The sequence below is a fragment of the Cervus canadensis genome, chromosome 14, assembly GCF_019320065.1.
Source record: "Cervus canadensis isolate Bull #8, Minnesota chromosome 14, ASM1932006v1, whole genome shotgun sequence".
NCBI lineage: Eukaryota > Metazoa > Chordata > Mammalia > Artiodactyla > Cervidae > Cervus > Cervus canadensis.
The window spans coordinates 1605566-1631118 of record NC_057399.1 but is presented as its reverse complement, the minus strand read 5'-3'; the positions used below and the strand labels follow the sequence as shown (position 1 = coordinate 1631118).

Sequence of the window (25553 nt, the reverse complement as noted above, 5' to 3'; positions counted from 1 at the left end):
CCTGTCCCATCCATATTTTCAGAATATGGAATAAAGACTTGAGAAGTTTATATGTCAACTATAAACACTGATTTTACTGAAACCTCTTAGTATCTAATCTAGTTTTCTAGAGCAAAAAAAAAAAAGAAAACCCATCAACCTACAACAGTCAAGGTCAGGAGCAGTCCTCACTGACGCTCGTTTTTTCCTGTTTCACACACAATACTTCTGACGACGGCTCCGTCGTCCTCTGTTCACCTTCACTCATGAAGGTGCCCTTCTCATCACAACAGAACAGTGCAACAAGCACAACCTAGACCCCTACTATGTGCAAATGCAGGAGCTGTATGCTTCATACAAAAACATACAAGAAACAGCCAGCATCTCCAGCTAACATTCAGCCCGGTTTTTGAGGAATTCTGGAGCTTATGAATGATAAAAGTACTACTACTTAAATAGAATCCTTTCTGCCAATATGTTAACTAACCATTTGGTTTCTAAATCCAGGAAGAATCAGCAAATCCAAATTAATCACCCAAGTATCAATTCACCTAGTAAATATTTAATTAGCTATCATGATCATACTTTTCCCAATTAGTAGCAAACAACTCATATCTGGGGGCTTCCCCGTGGCTCAGTGGTAAAGAATCTGCCGGCAATGCAGGAGACACAGATTCAACTTCAGTTCGGGAAGATTCCCAGGAGGAGGAAATGGCAACCCACTCCAGTATTCTTGCCTGAAGAATCCCATGGACAGAGGAGCCTGGCGGGCTAGCCAGCAAGAAATGAAGCCTTTAACTGCCCAGCTGGCAGAGGCCCAAGCTTGAATTGTAATGACTCTTGAGTTAACAACACAGCCAGTTTCTCCTCCAACCTTCCTCAGCAGACTACTGGGGCAACAGGACTAAAATAACCACCCTGGCATGACATTGAGTTCCCCAGACAGAACCTGCCTTGTTCTAGTATCAAGGACTGGGAGAGAGGGGAAAAGGGCTGAAAAACCACTTCATATCTCCACAGTCTTCACTTGGGCAACAGAGCGCCTTCTGGCCTCACTTCCAGAGACCTTGGAGACTCCCAGGGTGGTGATACACTTCTCTCTGAATCACCATCTCCACCATGTCGCCCCATCCAGGCCGCCAGCACCCCTCACCTGGGCTCCTGCAATAGCCTTTCAACTGTGTCTGCTCTTTCCCCCACCATCCCACATGTTTCATATTTCTCCCTGCTCAAAACCCTCCCCTGGCACCCTCACACACTGAGAATAAACCCTTCAGTCCTCACGATGATCTACATGTGCTGCCTGTCTCCTCCGACCTCCTCCCCAGCTCTCCTCTGGCTCACTCCACCAGGGCACACAGGGTGCCCCCGCCACGGCCTGAGCACAAGCTTCCTGCACTTCCTGCGCTCTGTACATCCCTCCAGGATTCACACGGTCCGCTCTCTCACTTCCCTCAGGCTTCTGCTCAAATGTCACCTCTTCAAAAAAGTCCCCCTAGGCACCCTATTTAAAGGAGCTGTACCCTTTATAGAGAAGAGAACTCAAAATTAAGAAGTGAGGGCCTTGGCTGTCAGGGACCTAAAACACAAGAGAGTACACAGGAAAGAGATGGACAGTGTTTTGAGGGGGCAAGACACACGGTGAATAACAAAGTCCCCTTTGTGAAACTCCAAAAGGACTGATTTTGACGTTTCATTTCCACAGGATGCTCAAACAAGGCCACCCTATATACTATTTTCCAGAATGTAAAGCAGAGTGAAAAAGATGTGTTAATTGGCCAGAATAAAGTAGTAACATGAACCAATATTTTGGGTGGGGCTGAGTATCAAGAGACCAGCTGGAGGCTCCTGCCCACCCAGACACAGCCTCCTGCTGACGGCGACATTAACTCTGGACAAAAATACCAAAAGAGCATTACAAGACACCAGAGTGAGCAGAAGGCGACACATTATGAAGGGGAGCCAAAATTTAGGAAGGAATTACTGACACAAGGAGAATCACCACTGCCTTCACCTTGAGCGTAGACCAGAGCTGGTACCAAGAAGGATAGCTTAAACTTGCATATAGCACCCAAGCTGCTCCGGCCTGACGAATAAGAGGAAAGAGCTTGGGGCAACCACAACTCCTGGAAGAAAGGGGTTGCAGGACAGAGAGAACCAGATAGGAGAGCTCCAAGTTCTGTGTATAAACCGCCTAGTCTCCAGAACCATGGAGTCACCCCAGAACCATGTATTCTTTCAGCTGTTCACAAGCAGACCAGCTACAGACAAGAAGACTGAACTAACATTTGTGTTGCCACCCAAGAGAACTTGCAGTCTGAGTCCAACCAAATTAACTTCCCGCTAAAACTAAAAGCTCCACACTTCTCAGAGGAACAAAACAAAATCCAGTCTTCGCAACATTCACAGTTTAATACAAAACTGTTTGCTGTACAAAGGACCAGAAAAACATGACTCCCAATTACAATAAATACTCAACACATACACTGGAATTAGCAGACCAAGACGTTAAGCAGCGAACCTAACTGCGCTCACTGAAGTGAAGCAGGGACTTCCTGGGTGGTCCAGTGGTTAAGAATCCGCCTTGCCATGCAAGGGACATGGGTTCGATCCCTGATCGGAGAACTAAGATTCCACACTTCTTGCAAGGAGCAAGAAGCCCGTGTGCCGTAACTACTGAGCCCTAGCGCTCCAGAGACCCTGGGCCACAACTAGTGAGTCTACGCACAGCAATTACGAAAGTGCCCACGTGAACCAGTGAAGACTCCATGTGCTGCAACTGAGACTCAACGCAGCCAAATAAGTAAAATACATTTTTTTTTTTTTTCTGTGTCCCGGCGCTTGAGGATAGAACCGGCGGATTGCTGGCCGCCGGTACCGAAGACATGACGCCGAGGGGGCCAGAGCCCGTTCCCTCTACCTCCGTACATTACGCGGATCGGGACTGCACGCCCGACCCCCGCCAAGAAAAGGAGGGTGTAAAATACATTTTTAAAAAAATTTTTTAAATGAAGTGTATTCAGAATGGGAAAAAAAAAAAACAGGAAATCTCAGGAGAGAAACAGAAACTATTATTTTTAAAAACATGGCAATTCTTAAACTGGAAAACACAGTATCTGAAATTTAAAACTGACTCAATAAGGAGCAGTGTAGACACCAAAGTCAGTAAACGTGTGAAATTATCAAAGATTAAAAATGATTTTTCAACAATGAACAGAGCTTCTAAAAACTGCAAGACAGTATCAAAATGCCTAGTATAGTATAATGGACAAATAAATTTGTAAAATATTTTTTAAATGCCTATTATACACAGAATGAAGTCTCCAAAGAGGAAGAAAATATCTGAACAAATATCGAACAAAAAATTCCCCAAATATAATTTTAAAATACATAAATTACTAGATTTAAGAGCCTTGTTGTTGTTTGGTCGCTAAGTGTTGTCCAACTCTTTGTGACCCCATGGATTGTAGCCCACCAGGCTCGTCTGTTCATGGAATTTCCCAGGCAAGGACACTGGAGTGAGTTGCCATTTCCTTCTCCAGGGGGTCTTCCTGACCCAGGGATCGAACCCACATCTCCTGCATTGGTAGACGGATTCTTTATCACTGAGCCACCAGGGAAGCCCTTAAGAGACTAAGTGAACCCCAATCAGAACACAGATCAGAGAAAATCATGCAGGGGCATATCACAGTCAAACTGCTGAAAACCAAATGCACAGAAAAACTCTTCAAAGTAGCCAGAGAAAAATAACACATTACCTATGGGGAAATAAATATTTGAGAAATCACTATCATTACAAACAACGGCAGCCAGGAAACAGTGGAAAATCTTTAAGATGCACGAAAGTGCTGACTCCGCCACCTAGAAGGGAGCTTTTCAAAAGACAGGCCTTCAAATCCCCTGGCCCAATGCCACCCTCCATTTGACTTCCATTAAACATTCATGTCATTCCACTCAAGGAGCTAAGTAACCCGATTTGACTGCTCACGAACAAGCAAGAAACAGAAAGATGCCTCTGGTGCAGCCATCCCTACCTTCCAGGTGAGAGACCCACTGCCGCTGGTGGCACGCACCCCACCTCCCTGTGGGCAGTGCCGTCAATTCGCCCAGGCCCCACCCGATCTCAACTGAAATTCTCTTTACATAAAGCATTCCGGGCAGGAGGGTGGCAGTGAAAATCACACTTGCTCTCAGCCAGACCCAGAGGAGCTTACCCCTTGCTATGTAAGTAATAGAAAAGAAAGAGGGATTTCACCATAAACCCCAGTAGGTACCCCTGAGACAACCCTGCTCTCTACTTGAACACATAGGGCGCAACAGACTTCACAGCCCACAGACAGACAGCATTTGTGCCCGCTGCCCTGATGGCACCCTGAGCAGAAGAGACCCACAGGCTGCCCAACATTTTCTGAAGCGGCAAGGAGGCTCCTGGTTGATTCTTTTAGCTCAAATCATCTTCCCTGAAGGAATGGAACCTGAAAGACTGCCTGGTCATTTTACAGAGATCTACTGTTAACTGTAGCAAAATGAACAAAGAGGTCACGTCTGCATCCTCGGTGGAAAACCCACTCTGAGATGGCTCCTCACGCTGCCGTCTCCCACCGTGCAGGGCTGCCCTCCCTGCCAGCCCTGATAGCCCTGTGCCCCAGAGCGCGGCAGCTCAACTGCTGCCCAAAAACCCTGCCTCGCTTACATACTGAACAGAAAGCAGTCCAAATATTTAGAGAATGGGGTGAAATTTTTCAGCTTGAAAGAGTTTCTTCTTTTTTCACAGGAACTAGGAAAAAAAAAAAAAGTGTACCACTAATACGGACAAGCTATTCAGAGCTGCCCCCGGTCTGGAAAGTTTCTGGCACTTTCTGACTAAGCATGGTATTGCTGCAATGAGTGGCTCGGTAATCAAAGAGAAAGACTTATTTCCCACCAGAGTTAAAAGGAAGGATTAGTTTTGGCAAGTTCTCTGATGCACTTCAGTTACTGTTAACTGTGGCAACATCAGCTTCTCCACGTCCCTGACAAATTTAGAGAAAACTCAGGAAAATGGAAAACACAGGCTGCTTTGCTAATGAGCAGCATCTACCTTTCACAGAATGATTTTTTTTAATTTCGATGACATTCAAAAAGTTGTAACTAGGAAAGAAAAAATGTGAAATGTATTTGGGAAGAAGTCTATAAAGAAATCTCCCCGTTGATGAAGCTTTCTTAATATACAAGATAAATTCTGGGATCAAATGTTTGCAGAATCCTACAGTCTTTGAAGAGTCTCTGATTATAAATTCAATTAAATAAAACACAAGAAAAGATTAGCAGCAGTATGAAGAAAGTAGTGGCATTTATAAAAAAAAAAAAAAGAAAAAGATTTGTACAAGAGAAGAAAGGTAGTAACAGTTATGACACAAGGGAAATTAAGTCATGGGTACAAGGAGGTTTATCAGTGAAGTGAGTCCTTAACATAAGCAGAACATCCATGCTGACTTCCATCTCCTTTGACATGAAGGAATAAATAGGAATCAAATAATTATTGGGCACTTTTCAGAGACATTACTTTGCCAACAAAGGTCTGTCTAGTCAAAGCTATGGTTTTTCCAGTAGTCAGGTATGGATGTGAAAGTTGGACTATAAAGAAAGTGGAATGCCGAAGAACTGATGCTCTTGAACTGCAGTGCTGGAGAAGACTCTTGAGAGTCCCTTGGACTGCAAGGAGATCCAACCAGTCCATCCTAAAGGAGATCAGTCCTGAATATTCATTGGAAGGACTGATGCTAAAGCTGAAACTCCAATACTTTGCCTACCTGATGCAAATAACTGCCTCATTGGAAAAGACCCTGATGCTGGGAAAGATTGAAGGTGAGAGAAGAAGGGGATGACAGAGGATGAGATGGTTGGATGCAATCACTGACTCAATGGATATGAGTTTGAGGAAACTCCAGGAGTTGATGATGGACAGGGAGGCCTGGTGAGCTGCAGTTCATGGGGTCACAAAGAGTCTGACACGACTGAGCGACTGAACTGACTACTTGTATTATCTTACTGAAAGAAAGGGAAAGTCGTTCAGTCATGTCAGACTCTTTGCGACCCCATGGACTATACAGCCCATGGAATTCTCCAGGCCAGAATACTGGCATGGGTAGCTTTTCCCCGCTCCAGGAGATCTTCCCAACCCAGGGATTGATCCCAGGTCTCTGACACTGCAGGCGGATTCTTTACCAGCTGAGCCACCAGGGAAGCCCAAGAATACTGGAGTGGGTAGCCTAGCCCTTCTCCAGTGTATCTTCCCGACCCAGGAATCAAACCAGGGTTTCCTGCATTCCAGGTGGATTCTTTACCAACTGAGCTAACAGGGTAAGCCCTGTATTATCTTAGATTCCTCTTTAATCCTGAAGTCAAAGGAGTTAATTAACTTATCAAAGATCACAAAATGACTATTTAATCCTAGGTCTCTATCGTGCCAAAACTCATACTTTCCCATTTACCACGGGGCTGCTTAGAAAACATTTCATGTGAATTAGCTCCTCAATGCCCTTCAAGGCAAATTCTTCCTAAAAATGACTCTTAAGCAAGCATCTAGCAGTGATGGCTCATCAGACTTTGGCCCTTCTTTGCTACCTTTTCTGGAAAGTACCTGTGCCGCACGGTAAACTATTGCCATATGGCTTGAGACTTGTTCTAAGGCCTCACATTTAAGAGAAATGGGTAAACTCCCGCTAGATGGACAAACTTACAACAGAAGGTGGATACACAAAGTACTCAGAACTAAAGCTCTATCCTGCATATTTGGCTATTACTTTTCCTGTAGAATACGTCATCCTAACCATAACAGAGAAGAGTTTTATGAGAATGAAACTACAGAAAAGGTCCAAGGTCTCCAACTCCCAAAATATCAAACCCGGAGGCCAGTCTCCCAGAGGACTTGCAGACAATCCTGTGAAATGAAGCAGGTCTCCTTTCTAAACCCTTTGGGAGGTGATTAAAACCACAGCTCCTGGAATCAGGCAGACTAAAGCTCAGCTCCTCCACAAATGCTAATCGCGACCTTGAGCAAAATAATTAACATGTACAAGCCTCGGTTTCCACAGAAGAAATCATATTAGCTCATTACTGTTACTGTAAGTTCTATAAACTCTAAAATTATGAGTGCTTCTTAAACGTCAGCTTTTCATCATCATTCTCATCATCAGCCCCTTTGTACGGACAGAGAAGATGTCTACGAGGTCAATGACAAGGTTTTGTAAACCTTCAAGGGGCCAGTATCAGTCTCCCTATGGGAACGTCTTAGAGGCCTTTGGAAATGAGCAGCAGAGAACCGGAAAGGCCTGAAAGAACTGAAATAGAAGCAAGGGAAATTTTTCATGGGGAAAAAATCTGAATAAGTTAAAAAAAAAAAAAACACAGCATCTTTATGGGAAAGAGATCATCAAGAATGAACTACCCTCTGGTGCGGTAAACAAACCGCTCACGGCTCTATCATTACCATGATGGGGACCCCAATGTCAGGCCACACCAGGTCCTCTGACGGCAGCTTGGGAGAATTCCACACCACCACGACCTTGTTCAGGTAAGGGAGGCCGTTCAGCCTCTCTAAGGAGTTCATGAGCACCTCCTCCCGCTCGTAAGTCAACATTACCACCGTGAACTGCTCCCGAGGGACGTTGCCTCCCAGCGCCGCCTGAAACTCCTTGCCGGAGCCCCCGGCCCCGCCGCCAATGGGCCTGAATCCGGTCCCTGAGCCCAGGAACTTGGCCTCCGAGGGCAGCACGGGGTCAAAGGGCGTGTGCGGGAACAGATGGAACGGCCCCGGGGCGGAGTTCCAGCTGCGGTAGAGGTCGGTGACGGTGAGCGTGAAGTTGCGCAGGTACTTGGGCGAGGCGTAGGGCGGCTCGGTCTCCACCGGGCCCAGGTCCAGGTCCCCAGTGTCCGCCATGTTGGGGTCGGTGCCGGCCGCCTTGCCTGAGCGATGCGGGATCTCGGCCGCCGCCTCCTCCCGGATGGGAGCGGCGGGGATCTGGATGCGCGTCCGGATCACAGCCAGCACGGTGCTGAAGATACTGTCCGTGGTGGAGAAGTAGGTCTCCCAGAGGAAGCGGCCCTGGCGCCGCATGGCCAGCAGGTCGCTGTCCGAGAGGCTCCGCAGCAGGAAGTGGACCTCAGTGACCCGCGGCTTGGGCACCACCAGCGCCGCCTCACTCCACTGCAGCACGTCCTGGTAGGGCAGCTGCACGTGCTCGCCCAGCACCACCGGGACAGCCCCGACCTCCAGGGCCTCGAAGAGCCGGGCGGCGCACCCCGAGGAGACGAGCAGGCGCGGGTCCCCAGGCGTGATGATGAGGGCGAAGGTGGAGAGCTTCAGTAGCTCCAGGCGGTCCTCCCGCTCCCCACACAGCGCCCACTCAGTCGGCAGACTGGGTCTCGGCTGGTTTTTGCAGGTAAATTCCACCAGGACCTGATCGAGCTTGCTGTCCTGGACGGCCTTGAGGGTGGCGATGATCCGATCATCGTAGTCAGCCGGGGGGTCCCCCTCCATCTCCTCCTCAAAGGAGCGGGCCTCCTGAAGGCTGGATCTCAGCGACTCGATCTTCTCGCCCTGGAAGGTGAAGAGGTATTTCCGCTTCACCGGCACCTGTGGTGGGATTTCCATGAAGTTGGGCTCCGACATGGCATGGACTAGGGGCGACACCACCAAATCAAAGCCAGGCCGGTACTGGGCCGCATAGAAGGTGGACTGGGCCACCATGGCCCGGCCTGTGCTGACGTTGTACAGTAAGTTCTGCGTGTCCGACTTCCGAGACAGGCTGAGGATGACGTGGTTGTGGCCGTCCGCCCGCCAGTGCGGGAGGGACGACAGCTGCTTCTCCAGGTCGGCGGGCCGCAGCACAGCGGGCTCCTGCATCTCCCCAACTAGGATCACATAAAGGCAGGCGATGTCCGCGTTGTCGGTGACATAAACGTTGGCTCGGGCCGTGGCCTGGAAAGCCTGCTTGACCAAGGGATCCAGGTAGCTGCCAAAGGCGAACTGGTCACTGTCATAAACATAGACGGGGAAACCAGAGGTCAGAGGGCACCGGGAATAATCAAAGCAGTTGTGCAGCCGGCAGCTCCGCTGGGCCTTGGGGGGCGGGAGGCCGGCATCGTCCTTCTCCGGGAGCAGGCGGATGGGCAGGGAGAGCTTGGGCTGGTTCTGGGCCATCAGCTCCTTGTAGGAATGCTCTGTCTGGCTGATGACGTTCTTGAGCTGAAGCAGGTCCTGCTTGGCATTCTCGATGCTCTTCTTGCAGGCCTCGATCTTCAGGTTCAGCTTGGCGATTTCACTGTTCAGCTCCTGCCGCTTGGCTTCCAGCTGCAGAAGCTCCTCGCTCACGGACTCGCGGATGCGGCAGAGGTCCAGCACGTGCTTCACCTCGCAGAGTTCGCTGCCGGCCCGCGGGCCGAAGATGCGCTTGCCCGCCTCGTCTGCCTCGTCCAGGGTGGTGAGGTAATAGTGAGCGATCAGGGGGAAGAACACCAGGATGATGAACAGCGTGAAGCTGAGCCACGTGAGCCGGATGCGGTTGGACCAGCGCAGCATGCAGGTCTGACCTCCGTTCCCCGCGCCCCCATTCCGCAACATGGTATACCCCGTCATGAGTCCCCCTGCGGCCCCTGCCCGCGCTGGTCACGTCGGCTCACTCGCCATAACCGCGGGTTTCTAGTGGGCCAGGCTCAGCCTCTTCTCAATCAACACGTTTTCCCGAGAGTCAGTGTGCTCCCTGGACAAGGCACCAAGTAGAATGGAAATTTCATCTTCCTCAGCTGTGACTGAAATGGTCTCTGACCCGACTCCAGCAGATTCTGAGTTCTAGCTGAAGGCCAAAGAACATGTCCTTAATCTCTATCAAACGGCGGGCGGTACCACATTGTTGTTGAGGTGGGAGGGAGAAGGTCCCTGATGGGGGAGCCGGGGAAAAATACCCTGGAATCAGACAGACCTCCTCAACTGCCATAGCTCTTGCTCCTTGGGTTTGCTGACCAACACATACGCATAGTTACTATTCAGTTACATGGTAGCTGCTTAGAAGAGAAATAAATGCCAGTCTCTTAATGGTGTCACCGCCAACATTCAGGCCTGCGAAAGAAAGAGAAGGGTGTCAGTCTTGAAGACCTTATGCTCAACAACCTTGCTCCCCCACTTCCGAAACTTTCCAGAAAATGCCTAAATCTTTAAGATGGAACAATGGTTGGATCGCTGGTGTGTGCCTCGCAGAACATTTTAAATCCAATACAGGTTTTATTTTTTGGCATGGATATTGTACTTGGGAGTTATTAATAGTAAGAGATGGATTAGGTAAGTGTCCAAAAGCAGTTTCACTGTTCAGACACACCCACTTTCTTCCTATTAGAGCCCTATAAAATGATTAGCAGCTACATTCAACAGAGGGCAAAAATGTTCATAACAATTTGTTATTCGAGACTTAGGCATCGTTGTGAGACAGAGAAATACCCTCCTATCTATGTTCATTCCTGACAGGAAAATTGCCTCTAAGTATTGGGGAAAAGCAAAAAAAAAAAAAAAACCACCTCTGTGAGGAGGTGTTATTTGTTATATTCAGGCTCCATTTGTTATATTCAGAGTGGTGGAAAAGAGCTGAAGAGAACTCTCTGGATCTTCACCCAGCAGTGGGTGTAGTAATCCAGAGACAAAATGTATTTCACAGTTTGCTTCTCATTTATCTTCTATATAAATAGTAACTTGGTCTTTCAGAAAGAACACTGTACTTAGAAATGGGGGTATTATCTTATCTTTTACAGAGATTTGCCATGAGATTTTAGGCCTCAGGTTTCTAATCTCCCAAAACAGAAATAAATGTGTGGAGATAACAATACATTGTGTTGCTATGAAAATAAAGGACGATATTTTAGGTTAATAAATCTTGAACCAGCATTCCCAGTCCTTTTCTCTTACCAAACTTTACTATCAGAAGTTATAAAAGTTTTGCACTTGCTTTCTCCTCAATTTCAATACATCTAGAAGTAAATTTATAATGTTCTGTGCCAAAAATACCCCCAATTTCCTTCATTCATTTCCTCCAAAGAGTATTCATCGTACTCTTTTCATGTCTAAGACATGCTAAGTATAACTGTGGGAGAAGTTAGGATGTAAAATAATCTTTGACCTCAGGGAACTACTAAAAAGACACAGACAAACAGCAAGGATACTACAAGACAATGTAAAATGAGGGGTATTCTATGGATGCTCACTCTCTCTAGCGTCCACCTTTGCTAACCATGTATAACTATTAAATGTCTGATAGAGTCATCTATCCTTTTAGATAAAAACAGGAAGTGATGACAATGTTACTAAGAGGTCTAAGTAGACCATGAGATAAGGACAACAAAACCCAGATAATAATCAATCATGGAAAAAACCTAAACTTGGGTAATTTAGTTTAGCAGCTTACCAGATATTCATGTAGGTCAATATTTCTTAAGTATTATCCTTTTAATTCAAATGTTAGAAATCTCCTTTCTTGTTTTCAAAATAAAAAAATGTGCTCTGCGTTTTTTGAGCAAATCCTAACAAAGAAAGACTGGGGTGGAGGAAAAAAAATGGCATAATCCAGGCAACTCGGCTGCTCCAGCCCCTTCTTACCATGTGGCTCAGGTCCCTCCTCTCTCTGACTCACGTAGCACTGCACTTCGGTGGATCATCTCCTGAAGGAGTGAACTCCAGGGCTTGCTCTCCTGATAGAAGACAGAGAGGTGACAAGCAATTAGGAAAACACTCAATACTGCAGAATTTATTTACTGTCCACTATGAAAAGGTTTCTCATGTATACAAGGCGATCATAGAATTTATTGTTCAAATGGAGACAGTATTTTAAGTGAAAAGGGGTCCTATCAATAAATACACTTGGACAATAAGCATAAATTGGCACTCTCAAAGGCAAACCATCCAGCTATATGGTTACATGTTTATGTGCTCCATGAGGGAAGAAACCAAAACACTAAAATGTTAGAAAAGTTCTTACCTTTTAGAAGTATATACTGAGATATTTACAGACGATTTATCTGGAATTTGCTTAAAAATAAATAGGACAAGGGTGATGGTGAGAACTCTGGGGAATCAGTGAAACAAGATTAGTCATGACCAGACTGCTGTTGACACTGAATGATAGGGAGACACACGGATCTGCTTTTTATGTGTTTAACATTTTTCATATTAAAACTCAAAAATCAACTATACAGAGTCTAAACAAAATGTCTTTAAAAAGTCATCTGGAGACTGACTACACAATCTCCTATTGCTAGCACCACCAACTTACAGTGAACAGAACTGGAACAAGCAACAAATGCCCCGATGGAAACCAGTAATTCAACATTGACTCTAAAATTTCTGTCCCCATCAAGTTCCATCTCTTTTACTGGAATTAGGCAAAAGTGTCATCAGTGCTCTGAAGCATGAACTTTCTTTCCCAAACAGCTAAATCCATCATTTCAAGCACAGAAGAAAACCAAAAACACTTAGAATCTCTCCTGCCATTCTCTGGAACGACAATGAAGGTACTAGGCTCTAGAAATAAATGTCCCATGAAACACTGGTCAGGAGCAGCGTCCTCATCGATGTAACTTCACACGCAGTACCCACGCCTCACTGCTTCTGTCGTCTGCCACAGCACTGAATGCCCAGCTTGTCAGCCTGCACCCTACGATGCATTCTACACGCAGCAACCAGAAGCATCGTCTTAAAATCTGAGTGAGACCATGGCTGTCCGTTCCTCAGAAATTTTCAGTGCTCTCCCACTGCACTGCCAGGACCGTCATAACTAGCTCCTGAAAGTGAAAGTCGCTCAGTCGTGTCTGACTCTTTGCGATCCCATGGACCATACAGTATCACCTATCTTTCCCAACAAAACCTCATTCTTGTGGGTAGGAACCTTGTCTGCCTGGAGCACTGCCGTATCACCAGGTCTCAGCACAGCGCCAGGCACATGGTTAGCATCTCTGTAAACATCTGTTAAATAAATGAATGACATCACCGATCACTTTCCCGCTCTACAAACTCTCAACGTTCCCTTGGTTGCCCATGACACTGTACTCTCTATTCCACCCGTCTCCCTGACTCGTCCCTTTCTGCTTTGCTGGCACCACTGCTGGTCCTACCTCATACAGAAAGTGCCCCCCACGGCTTCTGACATCATCTGGTAATGAATCCATCCATTCAGAAGGCTTCAACCCCCAAAGCTACTACTCCCACCCTAGCCTTTCTGCTCTGCACTAGCAGACCAGCATTTCCAGCTCCCGAAAGAGGCGACAGAGAATGAGATGGTTGGATGACATCACTGACTCACTGGACATGAATCTGAGCAAACTCTGGGAGATAGCGAAGGACAGGGAAGCCTGACTTGCTGCTGTCCGTGGGGTCGCAGAGAGTTGGACACAATTTAGTGGCTGATCAACAAGGCTACCTCCTCTAGGACACACCATGGCCACTTCATGATTCCAAGTATTCCCTCTTTCCAAAAACTTTCAGATCTGCCCATGATGCTACATTCTTCCCCTTTTGCAAACTAGAAACAATGTGATATACAGGAAAGAGTACAGACCTCCTGGCCAGACCTGGATCAAATCACAGCTTAGCAAGCTCTTAGATGGTCAGTTAACCATAATGAGCTGCAGTTTTTTCATAAGTAAAACATTCATGTTCAAGATTGTTACAAATATTAGATAGTGAGTAAAAATCACCCTACACAGAATCTCAATTTTATAGTCTATTATTGGCTACAAGTCCTGGAGTTATTTTTAGATCTGCCAAACTGTATCCATTCCTTTTTATAATAATTATTATGGTAATAATATATTTATAATAATAATTTACAATGTGTGCATTTATCCCTTCCTTTTATTCTACCGTCTTCACCCTAATACTGGACCATAACAAACCATTACGCCTAATCTCAATTCCCCATCAGTTTATCCTGTGCATTACTCTGAATCAGAGTAACGAATCAGTAACTCTGCATCACTCAGTATTTTTTTCATCTAATAATGCTTTAGCTTGAATAATTGCAACTGATCTGATTTTCAGTTCACCACACCATTCTTCTGCTATATCTGGTTAAAGGTTAATTCCACCCAATAAATTCTTAAATTCAGGTATTATACATTTCAGTTCTGGAATGTCCATTAAGTCCTTTGTTAGAGATTCCATTTCTCTATTGAAATTCCTCATCTATTTATTTTTTCCATCTCTTCTTCTATTTTCTTTAGCATATTTATAAGAATAAAATTCCTTATCTAATTTAACTGTCTGGGACACCTGCAGACTTTATTCTACTATTTTTCTCTTGATTGTACATCCTGTTTACCTGTTCCTTTGCAATCTTAAGATTTTTTTATTGTGTGCTGGACATCGTTTAAAAGTACTATAAACATAGTAGTAAATACAATTTTCGAAAGAGATGGCACATTTTCTGTCAGGTAGTCAGAAGGAATATAATTATGTACAGATTCTCATTATCCCTAGAAATACTTTTTGCCTTAAAGTTTACTCCGGCAGATATTAGTATCAGGTACTCAGCTTTTAAAAATATTTTGTTGTTGTGATAAAACATATACAACATAAAATTGCCATCTTAATTATTTTTAAAGAGTATAGCCTGCAGCATTAATTACAGTCAAAATGTTGTACAACCATCATTACCGTTTCCAAAAGTTTTCCATCACCTCAAGCAGAAACTCTACAACCAGGAGGCAGTAACTCACCTCCCTGTTCCCCGTTCAGTTCAGTCCCTCAGTCACGTTCGACTCTTTGCAACCCTGCAGACTGCAGCACGCCAGGCCTCCCTGTCCATCACCAACTCCCGGAGTTTACTCAAACTCAAGTCCATTGAGATGCCATCCAACCATCTCATCCTCTGTCGTACCCTTCTCCTCTCACCTTCAATCTTTCCCAGCATCAGCGTCTTTTCCAATGACGCAGTTCTTTGCATCAGGTGGCCAAAGTATTGGAGTTTCAGCTTAAGCATCAGTCCTTCCAATGAACACCCAGGACTGATCTCCTTTAGGATGGACTGGTTGGATCTCCTTGCAGTCCCAGGGACTCTCAAGAGTCTTCTCCAACACCACAGTTCAAAAGCATCAATTCTTCAGTGCTCAGCTTTCTTTACAGTCGAAACTCATATCCATACGTGAATACTGAAAAAACCATAGCTTTGACTAGACGGACCTTTGTTGCCAGAGTAATGTCTCTGCTTTTTAATATGCTGTCCAGGCTGGTCATAGCTTTTCTTCCAAGGAGCAACTGTCTTTTAATTTCATGGCTGCAGTCACCATCTGCAGTGATCTTGGAGCCCCCCAAAATCAAGTCTGTCACTGTTTCCATTGTTTCCCCATCTATTTGCCACGAAATGATGGGATCAGATGCCATGATCTTAGTTTTCTGAATGTTGAATTTTAAACCAACTTTTTCACTCTCCTCTTCCACTTTTATCAAGAGGCTCTTTAGTTTTTCTTTACTTTCTGCCATAAGGGTGGAGTCATCTGCATATCTGAGGTTATTGATATTTCTCCCAGCAATCTTGATTCCAGCTTATGCTTCATCCAGCCCAGCATTTCTCATGATGTACTCTGCATATATGTTAAATAAGCAGGGTGACAATATACAGCCTTGATGTATTACTTTCCCGATTTGGAACCAGTTTGTTGTTCCATGTCTGGTTCTAACTGTTGCTTCTTGACCTGCATACAGATTTCTCAGGAGGTAGGTCAGGTGCTCTGGTATTCCTATCTCTTTAAGAATTTTCCAGTTTGTTGTGATCCACACAGTTAAAGGCTTTGGCATAGTCAATAAAGCAGCTGTTCCTCTGAAACTCTCTTGCTTTTTCTATGATCCAACGGACGTTGGCAATTTGATCTCTGGTTCTTCTGCCTTTTCTAAATCCAGCTTGAACATCTGGAAGTTCACAGTTCATGTACTGTTGAAGCCTGGCTTGGAGAATTTGAGCATTACTTTACTAGCGTGTGAGATGAGTACAACTGTGCAGTAGTCTGAGCATTCTTTGGCATTGCCTTTCTTTGGGATTGGAATGAAAACTGACTTTTTCCAGTCCTGTGGCCACTGCTGAGTTTTCCAAATTTGCTGGCATATTGAGTACAGCACTTTCACAGCATCATCTTTTAGGATTTGAAATAGCTCAACTGGAATTCCATCACCTCCACTAGCTTTGTTCATAGTGATGCTTCCTAAAGCCCACTTGACTTTGCATTTCAGGATGTCTGGCTCTAGGTAAGTGATCACACCACCATGATTATCTGGGTCGTGAAGATCTTTTTTGTATAGTTCTGTGTATTCTTGCCACCTCTTCTTAATATCTTCTGCTTCTGTTAGGTCCATACCGTTTCTGTCCTTTATTGTGCTCATCTTTGCATGTAATGTTCCCCTGGTATCTCTAATTTTCTTGAAGAGATCTCTAGTCCTTCCCATTCTGTTGTTTTCCTCTATTTCTTTGCATTGATCACTGAGGAAGGCTTTCTTATCTCTCCTTGCTATTCTTTGTAACTCTGCATTCAAATGAGTGTATCTTTCCTTTTCTCCTTTGCCTTTCACTTTCTTCTTTTCACAGCTATTTGTAAGGCCTCCTCAGGCAGCCATTCTGCCTTTTTTCATTTCTTTTTCTTGGGGGTGGTCTTGATCACTGCCTCATGTGCAGTGTCACAAACCTCTGTCCATAGTTCTTCAGACACTCTGTCTGTCAGATCTAATCCCTTGAATCTATTTGTCACTTCCATTGTATAATCGTAAGGGATTTGATTTAGGTCATACCTGCATGGTCTAGTGGTTTCCCCTCCTTTCTTCAATTTAAGTCTGAATTTGGCAATAAAGAGTTCATGATCTGAGCCACAGTCAACTCCCAGTCTTGTTTTTGCTGACTGTATAGAGCTTCTCCACCTTTGGCTGAAAAGAATATAATCAATCCCAGCCCCTGGTAATCTCTACTTTACTGTCTCTATGAACTTGCCTTTTCTAAATATTCATGTAAGGAGTATCATAGAATATCTGTCCTTATGGAACTCACTTATTTCACTTAGCATGTTTCATCATTCATCTGTGTTGCAGCACAGAACTTCATCCTTCTTTTTGGCTGACTAATATTCCATGGTAGGTATATGCTGCCACTTTATCCATTGAACTCTCGATGGATATTTGGGTACTGCCTGCCACTTGGTCAGACACTCAGCTCTCAGCTAATATTTACCTAGCTTAACTTTTTCCATTCTTTTCCCAGCAAACTTTCCATGTCTTTCCTTGTATTTTAGGTGCCTCTTAGAAATACTTGAGAACAAGATTTCATTCTTTTAATAGAACTCCAATTTAACAACCTTTGACTTTAAACTATAGTGTTTGATCTACTTATACTTTTGTGATACTTTAAGATTTACTAACAATCTTTTTTGAAGGGGGGTAATTTATCACTTTTTTCTATTCCCCATCTCTTTCTTGACTTTTAGTTGATAAGTTTGTTGTGTCTTTTAAACCCTCTACCAGTCTGGAAGTTATATATTCAATTTATGACTTTAGTTGAAAGTTTAACATTATCTCTAGTATTTTGTCCCTCTTCTCAATTAACAAAAGATCCTTACCTATGACTGGAGCTTCCCTGGTGGCTCAATGGTAAAGAATCCATCTGCCAAGCAGGAGACATTGAGTTTGATCCCTAGGTCGGGAAGATTCCCTGGAGAAGGAAATGGCAACCCACTCCAGTATTCTTACCTGGGAAATCCCATGGACAGGGGAGCCTGATGGGCTACAGTCCATGGGGTTACAGAGAGTCAGACACGACTTAGCGACGCAACAACTTTACCTATGATGACCTCTCTTGACGTACATCAGTACTGACTGATACTGTAGCTCCACCATGCGTTTACTCGCTCAACATTAGCCCTTACTATCATTAGTACAAATTGTGCTTGTTTAGATTCACCCACATTATTTACCACGCTCCTTATTCAGAGCTCCACTCCTTTTTACATTTCATTCCTTCCCTCTGGTTATTTTCTTTTTCCTAAAGTAGTTCCTCCAGTCAGAGTTTGTTGGTGGTAAATTTTATGTGAAATATTTTATTTCACCCTAAATCCTAAATAATGATCCAATTGCATGCACCAGTCTAGGGTAATAACTCTTTTCCACCAACTGAAGAATCCTCTGGATTCTATCATTGTTGCTGAGAAGTGAGATGTCGAACTATTGTACCTCGTGGATAACCTGACTCTTCATGCTGGCTGTATTTAAGATCTCTTCAGCTTTGGAGTTCTGCTATGTCTACATGTGGAATCTGGAGCAGGGGGCAGGAGTGGAAGGTGAGTGGGATGCTTAGCACTCAAACTTTTTGGTTCTTAAGATGCATGTCTTTCATTATTGTAGAAAATGTTCAATCATTATTTGTTTGTTTGTTTAGTCATTAACTCTTTGTATAGGGCCTGTCATTCATTCTCTCCTTTTGAACATATGACATATGTCAGACCTCCTCATTCCATTCTCCATGTCTTTAAACCTTTCCTCTGTATTCTTTTATCCTTTGTGCTACCATCTGGAAATGTCCTCATTATCTACGCAGTTGAGGGGTCAGGAAATGCTTTCAGTAAAGAGCCAGAGAGTAAACATACAAGGCTTTGGGAGCCACATCCAGTCTAAGTAGAATATTTTCATTTGTCTCTTTTTAATATCCTTTAAAAATATAAAAACCATTCTTACCACGCAGGCTGTACAAAAACAAACCACAACCAAGATTTAGCCCACAAGCCACAGTTGGCCAACTCTTTGATCTAACTCATTAATTCTCTCTTTTGTACCTAAGGGGTTGTTTATCAAAACCACCAGGTTTTGATTTCAATGACTATTTTACATTTCCAGAAATGCTGTTAGCTCCTTTTTTAAAATCTGCCTTATTTTTATGATAGCACCTACTCTTTCTCACGTTTTCTGTTCCTGCCCTTCATGTGCTGAGTTTCTTCTGTCTGCTGATTCTATTATCATCAGCTTTGGACTGTTTTTATGTCGATCTCTCAGTCTGGAGAGTCTCCTAAAAGCCAAGAAAATGTAAATTTGAACACAAAACCCATATGAAGGGAAAATGGTTCTGAGTTCTCAGTGAATACTCCCTTCCCCAGCCAGTTCTGGATCTTGCTAACAGAGACTTTATTTTTTTCCAGTCTACCCATTCCTGTAGTGAGTGTTCAACCTTTTGAAGATCCATACTGTCATCTGGTGTCTCAGTCTGACACTCACAGGCACAAGGCTCTGTCTCTTATTTCTGGGGAAGTAAACTGCAAGTTACCAAAACTGGCAAACACCATAAGAGACTATAGCATCAGACTGTTCATCAGATGCTTTTTCAATCCCCAACCTCTCCTGCCCCCACTCCACTTTTTAATTTTAATGAGAATCTCTTTCCTGAAAGCAAAATAAGCATTGTATAGCAAAGAGTTTATATTAATCTAGTCTGCTATTGTGCCAAAACCAGAGACCTCCTCCAGTCTTTAGTCTATGCATGAATAAACATGCTTACAGAAATGGGACATATGTTCTTTTCTGTAATCTGATTGTTCCCACTTATAACAAGAACAGTCTAATGACCCATATCATTGCATGCTATACTATATGACGGTCAATAACTGAGGACAGAAACATCATAATTTGTTTAACCAATCCTCTTTTTGTTAGACATTTGTTTTCAATTTTTCATTATAATCAACGCTATAACAACTATTCTTGTAGCTATCTTTGCATACATCCACGGGTAGCTCCTCAGAAAAAAAAATTTAACATGGGTCGGTGCAAGAATATCTTATTTTAAAAATTACTGTCTGCTAGAAAGATGACCATTTATCCTCCCAGCAACAACACAGAAGGCATCTGTTTCCCAAGAGCTGACCAGTCACAGTGTGACAGAGACGGTTCTTACTCCACAAGTATGGATCTGCTCCCTTCCATTTCCCTCTCTGCCTTACAGTTTGGCTGGAATCAGAAGACTAGTTCTTGCCAAAGAGAACGTGAGAAGAAGCAAGGTATCATTTCCTGTACAAGGCTCTTAAGAATAGGGATGGATTCTTCTTCCCCCAACTACTTGAGAGACTGAAAGCAAAAAACTCTACAACTATGGAGAGGCGAGATTAAAAGCAACCCAGAGCTCTGGGTTGACTGGAGTTCTGGGTGACTGGAGATAGTCACTTGAATGGGAAAGAGTGAGAAACTTTGGTTATCTCAGGCCACTAAGATTTCTGCATCTGTTGCTGCAGTTAAGCATTAATTAACCAAACAAACAGCATTGAAACAAGTATACTATCAAGGGTGAAACAGATCACCAGCCCAGGTTGGATGCATGAGACAAGTGCTCAGGGCTGGTGCACTGGGAAGACCCAGAGGGATGGGATGGAGAGGGAGGCAGGAGGGGGGATCGGGATGGGGAACACATGTAAATCCATGGCTGGTTCATGTCAATGTATGGCAAAAACCACTACAATATTGTAAAGTAATTAGCCTCCAACTAATAAAAATAAATGGGGAAAAAAAATAATAAATAAATAAATAAATAACCGAATAAATCCAACTGAATGCTATTTTAAAAAAAAGAGTTTGATAAAATGTCATTCTCCTGTTTTGATTTACCCTTTATTACTGGAGGGCAAACAATCTGTGCTCATTAAGTGTCTGTGCTTCTCACTTCATACACTCTCAGTTCACCTGTTTTGCCAAATTTTCTACCTCTGAAAGTGTTTTTCTAACCACAACAGTCGGTTGTCCATATCACTACTCTCCTGCCGAACGTCAACTGTTCCTTAGTTTCATCTAAGCAATTTGTTTCTCTCCAGCTGGATGTAAAAACTGTTCTTCTCACCACTTTTAAAACCTCTCTACAAAATACCACATAGTTCTGCTTACCAGGTCACTGCTCAATAAATAATTATACTAGGTGAAAGTCTTAGTTTACATTTTCATTTTCAAACAAGTTTGAGATTTAGAGCCTATAAAGTCTTGGTTCAAGGGAAATGAACACTAAAAAATAAAAGGAGAGACTTTCACATCTAGGAGGAGGCTTGCAGGCCATCTGGACTTGCAGCCAGAATCTCTGGTTCAGAACTCAGCTTTGAGATTTTAAGAATATTACACAATTTCCTCCTTAAAGTGATACTGAAAATCCCTACATACCTCCAGGGTTATTGTGGGGATGAAATAAGATATTATAGATGGTGATACTTACATTAGAAAAGAGAGAATATTTCAGATCAATAACCTAAGCTCCTACTTCAAGAACCTACAAGAACAAAATAAACTCAAAGTAAGCAGAAGGAAAGGAATAATAAAGAGGACAAATCAATGAAATCAAAAACATAAAGACAAAACTCAATAAAACAAAGAGGTTCGTCAACAATTTTGACAAACCTGCTCAAGACTGACAAAGAAGGAAAAGAGATACAAATCACCAACAATGGGAATGAAACAGGATATCACACAAGTCCTGCAGGCATCAAAAGGATAATAAAGGAAGACTAGGAACAACACAGGTAAGTTTGACAACTCAGACAAAATGGACCAATGCCTCAAAAAACACAAACTGCCACAACTCACCCAATAGGAAATAATTAGTCCTACAACTACTAAACAAATTGACTTTGTAATTTTAATATTACAAAGTCTCCAAAAGAAATGTCCAGCACCCAAGGCTTCCACTGGAGAATTTCTACCAAGTGTTTAAAGTACTGGGTTGGCCAAAAAGTTCCTTTAGGTTTTTCCACAGCATCTTATTGGCCAACCCAACATAATGATCTATTATATACAATCTCTTCCCGAGTTGGGGGACACCTCCCAGTCTATCTTACCAACCCTAATACCCAAACCAAAGAAAGCACCAAAAAAGAAAACGACAGATACATCTCCCTCATGAATATAAGACAAAAATACTGAACAAATAATAGTGCACGGAATTCAGTAATATATAAAAAGAATTAAATTATTCATACATCGCTCGTAGGTAGGGAGGTGTTAACATTGTTGATCTTATCCGGAAGCATGAACGTTCATTCTCTCCATTTAGTCACACCTTTATTTCTCCTATCAAACAGTTTTGTCATCTTCATCCCTGCCCCAGTGTCTTATATTAAGTTAATTTGTATTTTATATAATTTACTCATCCATTCTCCTGGTTCTCCGCCTCAACAGCTCATCCTCTGGTACCTTTCACCACTCCTTAAGTACAGTTTGTCCTCGGGGGTTTATCCCTTGTCCTCTTCTCTCTTTCCCTATCTTTATTTACTGGAGTTTGCCAACAGCTTCAATTAGCACCCCCTGATTGGAAGACTATGAAATTTACCTCTCTAATCTTGATCTCCCTTCTCCAATGGTCAGCAACACAGACATCCACCCCTCAATGTTCCAATGGCAGCAAGGGTACATCTCTGAGTATAAGGAGGTTACGTTAGTGTCTTCTCCCAGTAAAGAGGGAAAAGTTCAAAATATCGTGTACAATTTATCATTCAGATCACTGCCGATGCCGTAACTTTTTACTCTTTCCCTTAACCAAAATTTTTTTTGCTGATAAATGGAAATTCTTCATCTGTTAGCCATTCACTGGAAGGCTTGAAACCAGTTACATTCCTGGAAGCTGAAATGGTAAGTAACTCAAGTCAAAGGTCCAGGACGTATGCTGAGAAGTTAGCTGGGCTTCGAGTTCTCAGTCAGAATTCCACACGTGCTTTTCTTGTCCTTTCCCCGCCTCCCTCCTACACCTGAGCTTACTGGTGCCACCTCCTCTGTGAGTGCCTTCCCCTCTAACACTCCTTCCGTCTCAGTGGGAACATTACCAGTGATGAGGGCCCTGCTTTCAAGAGTCTGCTGATAAGAGAACCATCCTACTGACTCAACTTCTCTTCTTTTACAACTAAAATATTCTGATATTGAAACTTCCTATCATGGACCTGGCATATCTCTCTGTTCATTTAGGTCTTCTTTAATGTCTTTCAACAGAGCTGTATAATTTTCTTCATTTAAGAAAAAAAAAACAAAAAACACTAAACTGAGCTAAAGCAAAACACTCAATGGAGAGAGGAAAAAAAAAAAAAACATCAGGGAGAGAAGAAGGGAATGAACAGCTGGTTCCACTTGGGCTGCAGTTATGCGTTTTATCTGAAACGTATGGAGGCAGACTGGGGCAAGAAACTAGACGCTTTTCCAGATGTTCCCTAATGACACCTTCAACTGACTTTAATCTATTAAATACCTGTGGTAACAGTGAGCATCTATTGAATGTCTACTGTATGCTAGGTTAGACCTACTGTGTTCCTTCACACACGTAATTTTCATGACAATCTTATGAAACACGTACTAACAGCGTTCCCACTACGTACATGAGGAAACCAAAGCACAGAGGTTAGGAAATTTGCCCAAGGGCACCCATAGTGAGTAAAACTTGGATTCAAAGCAGAGTTACTCTAAGGCCCACACTCACCAGTGTCTGACCCATTTAAGATAAGCTGCCTGTGACGTTAATTCAGGGAACACATCACAGGCACGGCATGCATAAATTATTTTTAAATTACCCAGATTACTACAGCTCTGCTGTACACGGGTAATGAGAGCTGTAATTAACACTCACGGTAATACTATTCCAAACCTCAAGTCAACTCTATATTCACACTGATTTATCTGCTAAACAAAAAAGAAAACAATGTGCTCAGAGTGAATGACCTACCTGTGTGTCTGCGCATGTAGTAGTTAGCACACAGGCCCATCAAGCAGGCAGAACCCATTACAACCTGCGATTACTGCCATGGCCACAAGCCCTTCAAACCAGATGAAGATAGTTCTGCACAAAAATCATTTCAATAAGGTTGTTGAAAGCAGTATTTCAAAGATTTTTTTAATTCTGTAGCGACACCAAACAACATCATTTCCTGATTTCCTGCTATGCACAGGCATGACAAACAGCCTGTTCCGGGAAGACTACCTAGTTTAAAATTGAGGATTTCAATAAGCTAAACGAATTAAACTAAAACAAATTTCCTGATACTAGCACTACTGTTAAGATTCTGACTTCTCTCGTCTATCATTCAAAATAACAAAATGCACTTTTCAGGGAAGCTAACTGTTGATAAAGAATGACTTGTGAAAACTGAATGTATGCAATTCACAAGTTACAGGAGAGCAGTGTGCGCTTTTCATAAGACAACCACCATAGTTTATTTACTGAGTAATGTAACTTGGGTGTAAAACAAGGGAAGTAGAAAGTTGCTGACAATTAAAAACCAAAATCAGGTGAGAAAAACTGGTTGTGCACTGACACACTCGCTGAGTTACGAGTCAAGACGATGACACAACCACAGAGAACCACGGAGATGAGACGCCTTTATTATAGGGCTTTGAAAAAAGGACAAACAAGTGAACCCGGGGTCAAGAGCAGATTACTAAGTCCAAAGATGTTCCACAAAGGCCCTGAGCAGGCACACAATAAGCATTCCTTCCATTACTCAACTGTATATAGTGTATTAACAAACAAACAAACATTCTTCATTAACCTAGGTCAAATACTGCTGCATTTAGTCAGTAATAAATCTCAACCCAGAAGTCTCAACTCCAGGATAAGTCCTTGATTGGAAAATTATGCCAATTCCTTTAACTGTTTCCACTCCCAGCAGTTTGATAACATCCCACAAATGAAAATCATGTCTGACAAGTCACTTTTTAACTAGCGTAATACAAAATCAAGATGCAAAATCACCTCTGAATGTTTTCACAAGATAAACCCAGGCCCGCCCAACAATAACTGAATCAGAATTCCCAAGTATGGGCCTCAAGTTCCTGCCATTTGACAAAGCTCCAGGTGACTTTATTGCAGAGCACACACACAAATTCAAAAGTACTGGTCTAACAAAGAACTGATCACAGTCCTCATTCAGACTGAGGACCTCTGAATCAATGTAATTACAGACAACTAAGGAGGCCAAAGAGCAATATACCTCATTCACGCAGAAAGTCTACAGACTACAGCACAGACTTCTGGAAGACAGGGGCGGGGCAGTCTTCATTTGTTATCACTATAGACCTGCCACTTGTTATAACTGTATTTATATTTACAACACCCTCCAGTATACAATACTTTACACATACTATCTCATCTCATCCTCATGTCAATCATCTGGGGGATAGGCCTGTTTTTTCTACCGTACTCTGAAGAAAAGTAAGTGTGAATCCCAAAGTCAGGTAACGTGTTTAAGGCCATACAGCAAGAAGGTAAGGAGCCCAGATACAAACCCAGATGCCAGAGCTGTACCCCGCGATACCCAAGGGTTCATGATTTGTTTACTAAAATACTCATTCTGCTTTCACTCATTTATAATAAGCATGCACTACTTTCGTAATTAAGGAAAATGTTATTTTGCTGCAGTCACTGTAAAGTGACTTTCCCACAGATTTTCCCATAATGTGACAATCAGCTTTTTAGAAAAAAATTAAGCTGAATCCCTGCTTGACAAACCAAAACCCCAAGTAAGTCCCAGATGAATCTGAGAGGTAATTGTAATAAATGAAACCACAAAAAGAACAAAAGGAA

At 43.2% G+C, this 25553-nt stretch overlaps 1 protein-coding gene and 1 non-coding gene across 4 annotated transcripts in view; both read right to left on the bottom strand.

Annotated features, from left to right (window-relative positions):
• Window positions 1-25553, bottom strand: part of EXTL3 (exostosin like glycosyltransferase 3) — a 126260-nt gene that overhangs the window by 29366 nt on the left and 71341 nt on the right. For all 3 annotated transcript variants that reach the window (XM_043486651.1, XM_043486652.1, XM_043486650.1), the window contains exons 2-3: window positions 11603-11694; window positions 7451-10078 (exon numbers count right to left, since the gene is read on the bottom strand). In XM_043486651.1, coding sequence (XP_043342586.1) covers window positions 7451-9598 — 2148 coding nt within the window. In that variant the 5' untranslated portion in view covers window positions 9599-10078; window positions 11603-11694. The remainder of the gene's footprint in view (window positions 1-7450; window positions 10079-11602; window positions 11695-25553) is intronic.
• On the bottom strand, window positions 2807-2955 carry LOC122453458. Its single transcript, XR_006273076.1, has one exon. It is a non-coding gene; the product is annotated as a small nucleolar RNA SNORA57 (small nucleolar RNA).